General features: G+C 55.1%; 1 protein-coding gene across 20 annotated transcripts in view; it reads right to left on the bottom strand.

Annotated features, from left to right (window-relative positions):
• The window catches only part of GRIN1 (glutamate ionotropic receptor NMDA type subunit 1), a 36,001-nt gene extending 27,656 nt beyond the window's left edge, over positions 1 to 8,345 (bottom strand). For 10 of the 20 annotated variants that reach the window (XR_013539610.1, XR_013539611.1, XR_013539614.1 and 7 more), the window contains exons 1-3: positions 7,952 to 8,342; positions 4,254 to 4,388; positions 2,443 to 2,619 (exon numbers count right to left, since the gene is read on the bottom strand). Coding sequence is in view for 7 of the 20 variants with exons in the window: in XM_072984536.2 (XP_072840637.1) it covers positions 2,443 to 2,619; positions 4,254 to 4,388; positions 7,952 to 8,203 (564 nt within the window). In the remaining 13 variants the exon portion in view is untranslated. Of the gene's footprint in view, positions 1 to 2,442; positions 2,620 to 4,253; positions 4,389 to 7,951 lie in introns of all 20 variants that reach the window. The other 10 variants (XR_013539609.1, XR_013539608.1, XM_072984534.2 and 7 more) reach the window with 4 other exon arrangements.
• Between the last annotated feature and the right edge of the window lie 3,831 nt (positions 8,346 to 12,176).

Raw genomic sequence — 12,176 nt, 5'->3', positions numbered from 1 at the left:
CACGAGGCAGCGGCCACGCGACTCGAGAATCTGCTGGTCCTGCTCAAAACGCAAGCCCACCCACGGACCCCGGCCGATCTCTCCAGCACGTCTTTCCTGGGAAATGTTTTGAAAGAAGTCCGACTTGCCGTCAGCCTCCTGGATTCTTTTACAGGTCCAGGAAATCGGGATGCGCTCAGGCCTCAAAGCGATTGTGCTTGCTAGTTGCGTGAGCGTAGTTTTTTAAGCCCAGGGACATCACGGCGGTGCTCGGCCACTCTGCTAAGGTCGAATGTTGGAGCCACACCGAGGGCCAGGAGGGACTCTTCCTACTGAAGACTCTAGGATGGGGTGGCAGATGTGGCCAAAGGCAAGGTGCTTTTTCTCCCCCCCCCCCCCAGTTGTAGTTCCTAACCTGGGCTGTCTGAGAATGATGGAGATCGGTCTCCCTTGGAGGAACCAGAGTGCCGTTTAGAGAAGAGCTTGGCAGATGGAAGGAAATGACCAGAATCGCCCCTGAGTTGATGGCAGCTTTTCCATGACCTTCAAAATGGCCTTAAGGTAGGGGTTTTGTTGACCTTTGTTTAATTCATCCTCTGGACTCTTAAAAGGGCTGATGATTAGACTAAGATCCACTTATTCTTGCTGGCTGAAGGGCTTCCATGTCTTATTCCCCTGAGCCTCAACCCCATCTCTCTGGTCAGCTCCTATCTCTGTGCTTGCCTTTGTGGGAGGGGGAGAGAGAGGGGGGGCCTTGTTAAAATGAAGCTTTGCTTTCCTGGACGTTCAGGTGTCTCGGGGCAAACAGGCAACCATTTCGCTTTCTGCCTCTGCCGGCACCCGTTTTAAAGGGTCTGTCTTTCCCTCTCCTAGTTTGAATCACAAGAACAAGCTCCCTCTTTGTGGACGTTGATGGCTCTTTTGGGGGAGCAGCTTAGAGATTGCCGGGAGACGGAGGCAGGCCAGTGTCTGTCAGCTGTGAGGCGAGGAGGGGGAAGATCCCGGCAGACACATGTCCCACGGGTGGAGTCTCTCTGGGGAGGTCAGAGAAGGCCACCCTGTCTTGGGAGAGTGACTGGCTGGACGGCATTCCTAGGAGCGTTCCTCTGACCCAATGGATGCTAAAGCCAGACCAGGTGGAAGGGCGTGGACCGATGGCGTTTGGGTCAGGCTGAAGGGGTTTTAAGGGAATGGGATGAGAGGGGGTGAACGTGGTCTCCAGTGATGCTGGTGGAGAAAAAAAGGAGCCTTTTTGCTGGATTCCAAAGAGCAACCGAAGGACTGGCGGCAGACCTTTGTGCTCAGATATTGGGAACATCAGTTGAACCTGGTGATGGTTGATTCTACACAATGTCCTGCCTCTTCTAAGCCGTGCTCCTTGTGTCGACCCTCCTGGTGAGCTAACCTGGCCCTGCCAGACTTATAATCACGGTTGTCAAGAGAGGCTGGAGAGCCTCTCTGTTGCCTCCTTCGGGCTCAAAACTCAACATAATGACTTGTGCGGTGGGAACAGGGTGGAATCACCACCTGGAAGAAGAGGAAGCTCTCAGGAGAGAGAGAAGTACAGTGGTGCCTCGCTAGACGATGATAATCCGTCTACTGAAATCGCTGTTTAGCTAAATAATTGTCTAGCAAAAAGCATTTCTCCATTGGAATGCACTGAAACCTGTTTAATGCGTTCCAATGGGGAAGAATCGTCGTTGTCTAGCGAAAATCGGACATAGGAAAGCCGCTTTGCGAACCGCCGATCAGCTGTTTACATCGCTGTCTTGCGAAGCTTAGGTCCCGAAAACATCCGTTTTGCGAGCACGGAGGGAGCTGTCAAAATCGTCATCTGGCGAAAATCGGGTTGCGAAGCAGGGACCAAACATTGTCCAGCGAAATTTCCCCATAGGAATCACTGTTTTGCAAATTGCTATAGCGATTGCAAAAAGTCAATGTCTAGCGAAAAAACTGTCATGCGGTGTAACTGTCTAGCGAGGCACCACTGTAATGCCAGCCCTTTCCAGCTCTAAAAGACCCACCTCCGGGACATCGGGAAAACCGAGCTAGTAAGAACAACTGCCTGCCTGCCCTATTATTTTGGGGGACGTGGCTGGGGAGAAAGGGGGGGTTTGGAGAGCTCCAGGTTATGCATCCCCTCATTTCACAGTCGTTGGTGCTGTTTTTTTTTTAAATGTATTTTTTTTCAAGGTAGGAGATTTTTTTTTTGACCATGGCAAAGCAAGTGAAATGAATAAGAGTACAAACTTTGTTCAGGTACTACTCAAGAGACACTGTAGATGCTTAAAGCATAATGTTAGTCGTGTTAACAATGGGAAGAAAGAGAAGGTGTTTTTACATACAGAAGTCCTACGTACATACATACATACATACATAAAAAGTCTGAGACTTTAAGAGGGTTTTTTTTTTTTGGTGGCATCAACAAACAATGTCACGTGGCAGGACGGCTCGGATACTGACCTTCGATTCTTTCTCCTCCAAAAGGGTCTCCAGCTTCTTCTGGGCTGCTCGCCCTTCGTGGTCGTCACTGACGATGAGGATGATGTGGTTCCACTTGTAGAAGCGCATCATTTCGAACCAGACGTTGGACTGGTGGGAGTAAGGTGGGACTGTCCGGAGGAAGGACAGGTGGATACTCTGGGGGGGAAAGCACAGGGCCAAACCAATCAAGGGGGAGGGAGGAGAGAGAAGGTCGCCGCAGGGAAAGACAGAGGCCATGCCAGCCGGTGGGCTTGCAAAGTTTCTAGAATTGCCAAGTGTATGGAGAATCCAGAAAACGCTTGCTCCCGGATCGATGCTCAACATGCAAAAAAAAATCAAAAATATAAAGTTTTTTTTTTAAGGAAGAGAAACAGATCTTTGCGGTGAATGAAGCAAAACCGTTTCAGAGACAGTCTCCTTACCACTAGCCACCCGAAGTGCTAAAGCGTGGGCAGGATCCCTTGAAGAAACCTTGGAGAATGAGGCTCACCCAGTAATGCTCACTTCTGATTCAAGGGCACCGTCGCCCGGTAGAGCGCTATGTTGTTCAGCGCTAAGTGGAACCTCTGAATTCTGTTTCCAGGTAGTTCTGGAGAAGCCCTTAAAGGGCTGTAGGTCAAAAGCCGTCTTATGGGATGAGAGAGTCCTTTATAAAACGGTGTAACGTTCAGTGCCAAGAATAGAATACAGGGCTTTGTCACAGGGCCCAGCGACACTGCACGGCCGAATCCTACCAGATGGAGGAATGAGAGCTACGATAGTAGCTTTTGGTGGATGAGCTAAACGAGTAGAGGAGGTTTGGATACGTCCTGTGACTTTTTGTGGACAAGGTGCCTTCTATGGCCGTTGCAGAGGGAGAGGGCTGTGGACCTTGGGCTCCCCTGGCAGCCGGCCTCCCTTATGGGCATCTTTTTGGGTTCATGCCCAGGGTTCTGTGCCCTCTCCCTGAAGCCGCTCACTCTCTTTCCAGGGCAAAAATCCCTTTCAAGTCATGGCCAGCCCTGCTGTGGGGGGGGACCAGGGATTTACCGAAGGGCAAAGGTGCTGCTTCCTGCCAGCTCGTTGGCTCCCTTCTTCCTGCACGAGAGAGCTGCCAGCCGGGGACAACCAGTTAGTAGACCTGCTCTTTGGGCAGGAGGGAGGGAGGCTGCGCAGACGCTCATCCGGCCGGGCCCGAGAGCGGCCTGGCAGAGGGAGGAACCCCTCCAGCTGCATCTAGGTCAGCTGCGGCCATGGCCACCCAGCGGAAACTCATCTCGGGGTGGGGGCCGGGATGCTGAGCGCTCAGCCGTGTGTGACAGAGAAGCTCCTAATCTCTCCCTTCCGGTTGCCTGGATCTATAGCACTGGTGCCAAGTGGAATTTCGGACCTATCCTTCCCTGCCGCCTTCTAGCTCTGCCCTCCCAAATTGCCCACACTTTCTGGAACAATCCCACTGCTGCTGCTTCTTCTTTTTTGTTTCTAGAAGGTAGGGCGTGGATCGCTTCCCTTCCTGCATGAGAGAGAACATCGCGGTTTGTCTCCCTTAAGGTGACAGTTAAGCCGGGAGATAGTTTGATGTTTTTAAAAAAATGCATATGGAAATATTTGGCTACATCTTAATCAGGGGCCCCTTTTTACTCAACCAAAAGTTTTTTTTTACTAATTAATGGTTCAATTCAAGGTTATCATTACGCCAGTGGATTCTGTGCTGCTGTGGGCATGAAACTGCGCATACCTCTTCCGTAAGGGACGCTAACAAGCAAGGGGAACCGATATGCCAACGGTCATAATCGTCATCCGTGGTTTACCTTATCCGAATAGATGGACATGCGCGTCGTCAGCCCAATGACAGGGATCCTGTAGAATCCGGCCGTGTAAGAGACGGGGGTCGGCGTGAGATGGTCATTTGGAGCCGGCGGGTGACTCACTAAGATGGCGTAGACCTGTCAATGAGATTGGACCGATAGGGGTTCGTTGGCACGCGCGCCCTTTGAACAGGAGGGATCCACTGGACAACGGGGGTAGGGAGACCGTGTGCCCGCATGGGAGGTGTTTTTGAGCAAAGATGGCTTAAAAACGCCATTCACACAGACTTTGCTGTACCTCTCCACCTGGCTTGGCAGTTGACCCAACAAGCGATGGGGTCAAATCCTGCACACCTGGCCTGCACCTTTTAGGAAGGCTTCCCTGGTCAGCCTGGGTCTTTCTAAGCCCGTTGTTGCTCTTGCCGAGCGAATATGCCCGCTCAGCAGGAACGTCTGCTGAAAAGACAGGCTAGATAATGTGATTTATTTAACCGCTCATTTAATACATAAGCTCTAATTTCCCTCCAAGGACTCTTTCAGATGAAACGGTTGCCCAGATCCTGGGGAAGAAAAGAGGGGGGGGGGCAAAGCCAGAGAAGGAACTTGCGGCCACTTCTCCTTCGGCGGGAATCGGCACCAGAGGGTGGGCGAGAAAAGCCCCTCCTGGCAATTCCCAACTCTGTGGAAATCTGTGGGGCTTCCATCACATTGATCTTTTTAAAATGACGTACTTTGCTTGGAGACTTTGCATTCGCTGTTCTTTATTTTTTTAAAAAAAAAATCTGATTTTAAGAGAACTTGGGCCAAGGTCTTGATCTCCTTGATCTAAACAGCCACCCACCCACCCCAAAATTTTGTGCGGCAGGGAGGAGAGAGGTCAGTCGGCCTGAGGCCCCCACTTAGGTTTCGAAACAAAGCTGACATGGGAAACGAAAGGAAGGATGACAAAACATAATGATTCTAAAGAGGTATGAACGTTATATGGGGAGTATGTCTTAATAAAAGGGAAAGGTCATAAGCCAGCAAAAGAATCAATGTATATATATATTTTTTTGGAGTGGAATGGGGTAAAAAGGGATTAAAATGATATTTCTGATCACCTAGTCTTAAGAGTGAGGGTGGCACAGACGGGGAATTCTAGCTGCGTTGTATTGTATGTACACACATGTCAGTGTTGCTATTATTATTTTTCTTTCATAAATAATTTTTTAAGAAGGAAAGAAACCACCAGGGGCGTTTTAAGCCAAAGATTGCCTCTGAATAACCATCTTTGGGAAACAGTCCCCCCCCCCCTTTGTGACCTGGGGCTTGTGGGAATTGGTGACCCTTAGTGCCAGAAGGCTGGATTGGACCCGGAAGAGGCCGGAGGGGGTGGGTGTCACCCAGTGGGCGCTCCCTTTGCTTTTCTCTCCTCCCTGGGAGCAGCCTGAGCGACGGGCGAGAAGGGATGCGTTTTGTATTTTAGCCGTGCATGTTTATTGCGCATTTTTGTTGTTGTTGTAAACCGCCCAGAGTGGCCTTACCCTGATCCTGTTTTTTTAAATCTTCTATTTTTACACATTCTAGCTAATCATTTTGAGTTTTGATGGCTAAATTTTAAAAAAATCCTCTTTAGAGACATCAAATCCCTCTGGACTTTATCTCTTTCTAATTCCTTTCTCTTTGCCTGAAATTCTGCCAATATCCTTCTATCTCTTTCTTTTTAAAAAAAAAAACTTGCTTGCCCAATTTCTCAATGCTTCTTCCAGTTTTTTCACGCTTATCTCCTTAATTTTTGTGTGTTTGTTTGTTTACAGGCTTTTCTGATTGTTATTCCCCTTGATGACGGCTTTCATCGTGTCCCGAAACAGGCCTAATTTCGTACCTCCTGCTTCATTGATTGTCTATAATTCCAACCGTTCTTTCCATCCTTTAGTCAGATTGGGTGGCATAAAAATGAAATGGAATGAATGGATGGATGGATGGATGGATGGATGGATGAATAAATAAGTGTTTCAAGCCCTTCTCCGAATGAGACTGGTCTGCCCCCCCATCACATCGACCTCCTGAGCAGCCCTATCTGTGGACCAGGCTGGCATCGAGGGCCAACCCCCCCCTCCACCGGCCTCTGATCCCTGCCAGTCATGCCAAGGGGAGAGGGAATAAGCCAGCCCTGCCCCTCCCTCAGTCTTGCGAGGACCACCTCTCGGGATCCGGCAGCGGCCATTTTGTGTTCCTGCTTCCAGCCGGTAGCCTCTGACGCCCTTGTGAGGGGAAAGGGGCCTGGTTGAACCTCTTCTCCTCCAGTCCAGAGGGCAGGCGAGGGGGCGACGCAGGACCCCCCCTCCTGAGCCCTGTTTCCTTCATGAGGGCTGGGAAGGACAGGAGGGGGGGCGGTTCCAGTGCCTCCCAGTGGCCACCAGTTAAACTGGGGAGGCAGAGAAAAGCGAAAGGATGTCCTCCCTCAGAGGAGATGCGCACACCCTTCGGTTCTGCTTGCGGCTGGCTTTTCTGGAGAGCAGCGGAGGGCGGTGGGCATTGCTCTGCCCGCAGTTGCATCATCCTCCCAGCCAACATGGGTTGGCCAGAGGGGTCTAAAGAGGAGAAGCAAGGTGGGGGAGGGTGATCTAGAACCAGGGAAGTCTGGGTGGGAGGAGAAGGGCTGAGAGGGCGAGGGGGGCCCTCTCTGTTTTGCCCCCCCCCTCTGGGATGGCTTTTCTTGTCAACCCACCTTGGGTAGTCCAGAGGGAGGCCTGGCTAGGGAAGGTCAGGATCCGTGCCCCAGGGGCTTTGGATTGGGTCAGGGTCAGGGCACAGCAAAAGCTGGGGAAGGAGAGGGGGGCCCTGTAAGACATTTGGGGCGGGGGTCCCCAAGCACCCCGTCCCCCCTCCATGCCCAAGGCTAGCGGGTCCTCGTCTTCCCTCCAGCAGGAATGCCTGCAATGCGGTTCAAGGCACGTGGTGAGGAGGGAGGGGGGAGACGCCAGGGCCAGGAGGGGAGGGGGCCTCGGGCTCTCAGGTTTGGGGGCGCGCTCTTCCCTTGCTCGGCGGCGGCTCCCCCCCCTCCCTGGGGTCGCCTGCCCTGTGGCTTGCCGCGCCCCCCTGCAGTTATGAAAGGGGCGCAACTGGGCGGGGAGGAGGCGATCACCCCCCGCTTCCCGTGCCTCCCCCCCCCCCCGATGGAGAACCATCCATTGGGGAGGTGCTCATTGCCCTGCTGGGCTTCGAAGCCCCAGCCGGGTCGACCATGCGCCCCTCCCAAGCGCGCCCCCCACCCGGTCCCCCCCTCAAGAGGGAAGAAGGTTCAGTCCTCCTCCCTCCCTCCCGCCGCTCCCACGGCTCCGAGGCGCTGTGCGCGCCAGGAGGGAGGCGATGGTGAGCTGGGCGCCCCGGAGGGAGACCCCGAGGGCGCGCAGGGCAGCCGAGCGGCGCACGGAGGAAGAGGGCTGGTGGGGAAGGGGAACGGCGGCGGGGATAGAGGGCAGCCCCCCCCCCATATGCCATCACACACGCACACTCTTCCCAAGCGCTTTGCCCGCCGGAGGAACGCTCTGCGCCCCACCTGCAGCCGCCCCACGGACCCTGGCGCTGCCTTGCGCATCGCGGGTGAAACCGACGGAGGGGCAACCGGAGGGGTGGGTCGGTGGGGGCGAGGCGGGACCCCCCTCCCCCAACGGTGGGAGGGGGATTTGGAGCGGGCGGAGGGGGGGTGTCGCGCCCACCTGGCTGGAGATGAGGTCCTCGCAGACGGAGAGGGCCATCTGGATGGCGTTGGGCTTGTGGGTGACGGAGGTGGCATTGAGCTGGATCTTCCAGGTGCCGTGGCGCTTGTTGGCCTGGTTGATGGCCTCGCGGAAGACCTGCTCGTGCTTCTTGGTGCTCAGCACCGCGCCGATGTTGACGATCTTGGGCTCGCAGCCGGCGCGGGCGAAGGAGAAGGAGACCAGCACCGCCAGCAGCAGGAGCCGCCGCATGGCGCAGCACCAGCCGCCGCCGCCCGGGCGCCCCTGCCTCGGCGCGCTCCTCGCTCCGGGCTCGCTCAGCCGCCGGCCCGCATCGCCTGCCGCCGCCGCCGCCGCTGTCCGTGGTGCTGAAAAGCCCCCCCTCCGCCGCCGCCGCCGCCCCTGGAAAACAGAGCAAAGAGACCGGCCGGCGGTGCGCGCCCCCCGCGAGATTGCCAGCCTCCTTGCCAGCCTGCTTGCCAACCAGCCAGTGCGGCTGCAGCGGCGGGGGCGGGAGAGCTTGGGGTTAGGGGGGGCCCTAGAGTGGGGGTGGGCGAGGGAGGGAGGGAGGGAGGAGCGGGCAGATGAAACCCAGCCCCGGCCAAACCTTCCCCCTCTAGACAGATCTTCCCCCCCTTCCCCGCCGCAACTAGGACTTGGAGAGCGCCCCCCCATACAAGGAAATGGGAAAGGGGGGGGACAAGACACCAGCTCCCAGCCCACCCTTTGGGCAGCGCCTTCCCCCTCCCCAAGGAATGACAGCTCGCCCCCGCCTTCCTCCCCCCCCCACTCCGCGCGTTCCGAGATCCAGGTCCCTTCTTTCTTCCCTCCCTCCCTCCTTCCTGACGCTCCCCCACCTCTCGGCTCTCCATCAGCCGGCCCACCCTGCCTGCAGCGAGGCTGGCAGGTGATAGGTGTGTGTGGGGGGGAGGGCAGCTCGGAGAGAGGGAGGGAGGGAGGGATGGGGAAAAGGAGGAGAGCAAGGACCTGAATGGAGGAACAAGAGGAGATGATCTGAGAGAGCTAGAGAAGAGGGAGAAAAGGGGGGGGAAGAAAGGGGGTTGTGGGAGAGAGGGAGGGGGATCAGGAGAGGAGAGGAAAGAGCTTCAGAAGGGCCCAGGAGGCCTGTTTTCTGGAGAGATGCCCCATCCACTGCACCAAGAGACGGAGAGCAGAAAACAGATGCCCTCCCCCCCCTTGCCCACCCCATAGGAATGCCCACCACCTAGGCATCCTTTAGGAAGTCAGGGTGGCCTGGCTTGGAGAGAAGGCCGCCAGCCGCGCCAGGCTGTGGCATGGAGGCTTTTGAACAGCCTGGAACAGGACTTAGAGCCGCCCCCCCAGGCAGTCCCGCTGTGGTGAGGCCTTTCCTTTATTTCTTGGCCGAAAGCTACAGCTTGCCTCCTGCCGCTTCGACTAAAGATATGCCCCTCAGCCTGCCTCGAACTGGGAGCCCTGGAAGAGCAGGGCTGTGGAAGGATGGATCCTCTGAGGTTTTCCATGGGACACACACACACACCTGGGCGCTTTGGTGCAACTGCCTCCTAGTCCTCTGTGTGGCTCTGGGTCGGTGGGGGGGGGTCTGAGGTGGGGTGGGGAGAAGGGGCCCGGCTACCTCCCTGCCTTCAAGATACTATGAGCCGTTGGGTCTTCCAGGGTATCAAATCCTCTCTGCCTCTTTCTGGACGGTCAGGCTGGAATGAAATGCCCCTTTTTTGGGTCCTGTTTTGCTGTGAAAACATCAGAGGAGAGAGAATGAATGTACACAGGAGGACCCTCGACCAGGTTGCTATCAAATCCAGGTGTTGGAAGATGCGCTCTGTTTGGTTCATGCTCTGGGAAGATTCATCATCAGAATAAGTGGAAATTTTGGGAATGGAACAGAGGTGGTTGGGTTCTAGTCTCTGCTTCACAGATGCTCCCCCTCCCCATTGTTTCCCCCCCCCCCTCCTGTGAAGCTTCTCGGTTTAAACGCAATCATTCTGAACATGGCATTCTAGCACATTCGCCGGGATCGGCAGGAAATTAAAATGGTGGCGCAGACAAGGAAAGGAGGACGGGAGACACCCCTCCCGGGGCCTTCCGAGCAATGAGCGAGGCCCCCAGCCGCCGGGTGGGTGGGCTTCTATAAATACCGGTTCATCGCTTTGTCACCTTCAAAATTTGACAGAACCCTGGCTTGAAACAAAAGAACCGAAGGAGATTATTTCGTTCATCCCGGCTCGCGTTCCTCCCCACACACACACACACACATCACCGCCCCCGTTCCACCCTAGAAATCCATGGATGCACATTGGCTCTGCTGACGTCTTTAAAAAGTGCAGGTTGCCATGGCAACAGTTCAGTGTCCCACATTCTCCCAATATGCTGGGAGAAGAAGGTGGGGGGGAATGAAATGGCAGAGCGGATAGAGTGCTCTGGCCCATGTGAAGCCAGATTCCTTAGACCTGGTCAGAATACGGTGGACACCTGTCTTGGCAGGTCAGAATACGGCCCTTTGCTCCGGGCTCATCCAGGCTGCCTTCAGAACTGAAAACAACGTGCAGCGATGCATGCTTGATTTTCCCATCTTTCCGCCCCAGTTTGAAATGGGAAACAGCTTAGCTTGGCCGGGGACCTTGGCGGTCCCCCTCAGCCTCTTGGCCATCAGGCCGGGGCCTGGATGGAGCAGAAAGGGGGACCTGTGTGTTGGCAAAAAAATATATATATATCCCTGACATATAGAATCATGAAGTTGGAAGGGGCCTATAAGGCCATCAGGGATGTGGTGGCGCTGTGGATTAAACCACAGAAGCCTCTGGGCTGCAAGGTCGGAAGACCAGCCGTTGTAAGATTGAATCCACGCGACGGAGTGAGCTCCCGTCACTTGTCCCAGCTCCCACCAACCTAGCCGTCCGAAAGCATGTAAAAATGTGAGTAGATAAATAGGGACCACCTCGGTGGGAAGGTCACGACGTTCCGTGTCTAGTCGCGCTGGCCACGTGACCACGGAAACTGTCATCAGACAAACGCTGGCTCTACGGCTTGGAGACGGGGATGAGCACCGCGGCCTAGAGTCGGACACAACTGGACTAAATGTCAAGGGGAACCTTTACCTTTACCTATAAGGCCATCAAGTGCAACCCCCAGGCTGGATGCAAGGATACAAATCAAAGGATCACTGTATGTGTGTAATGGTCCTGCACCCTTGAGCCCCTGGTTCATAAGGAGGCCCTGGCACAAATCCCTTTTCAGCCGTTGTCATTTGCCTTAGCATCAGCAGATGACAGGATGCTTGACACAAGCAAACAGAGGCAGGTCTCTGCCCCAAGGAGCATGCCATGAAAGACTTCCCAAGCCGTTTCAGAGGCAAACGGCTCTCCCCCCCCCCCCCCAATACAGCATGAGAAAAATCTTGCTGGCGTGGGAGCATCCAGCGAAACAGTGGCCCCAGTGTGTCTGTGTGGGGTGTGCCACGAAGCACCGGGAGGATCTGGATAAGAGTGAATGGACTCATAGAGAGGGGAGCCGGACACGTGTCCACTGTAAGAGCTTCTGGAAGTCAAAAGTTCTCCAGGAGGGCAGAGTCCAGTCCAGTCCAGCCCTCCCTTCCCTCACTGACCCCTTCATCTTCCAGAAGGGGGAAGAAGCGACAAGAGGGCCAGCCGTCCATCCAGGATCTGGCTCTTCCTAACAGGAAGGAACTGGTCAGCGAGACTTTGGGGTGAAAGGGACCCCTTCTCTCCTGGGACTTGTTAGAGGGAGAAGATGGTTTCCTGGACTTTGGGAAAACTGGTTTTCCATCAGCTGGGAGAAATACAGGGTCAGAAAGAGACTCAGATGAGTCTGTGATGGACCGGAGTTTTTGTAAGAATGAGCCACTGTCAGAAGTGGATTCTCAGGGGACAAGGGCTGAGAAGGAGACTCCTTCCAGTCTCCAGAAAGAGGGATGAACCCCGAAATTGTAGAGAGAGAAGGTTGGGAAGGCCTGGGAGAAAAGTTTAAGCAGAACAGAAAGGGTTTTTCATCGGTGTAGGAAGCAAGAGAACCAAAAAAGAGCTTGGCCTCCTGCAAGGGGCCAGAGGCGAGGCTGAGGGAAAGCAGGAGGGCCAGCGATATGCTGGAGCAAAGCCTTGGCCAGCCTCCCGCAGGCGATCCTGGGGGCCCAGCGGGTCAAATGTGGGCAGGGAAGGGAAAAAAACTAAGGAAGGACGCCGGGCGCAAGCTGGCTTGGCAAGAGGACCTG

This window comes from Pogona vitticeps, chromosome ZW-PAR (assembly GCF_051106095.1).
Source record: "Pogona vitticeps strain Pit_001003342236 chromosome ZW-PAR, PviZW2.1, whole genome shotgun sequence".
Lineage (NCBI taxonomy): Eukaryota > Metazoa > Chordata > Lepidosauria > Squamata > Agamidae > Pogona > Pogona vitticeps.
Note: the sequence above shows the minus strand (reverse complement) of the source record. Positions and strands in the feature narration are given on the sequence as shown.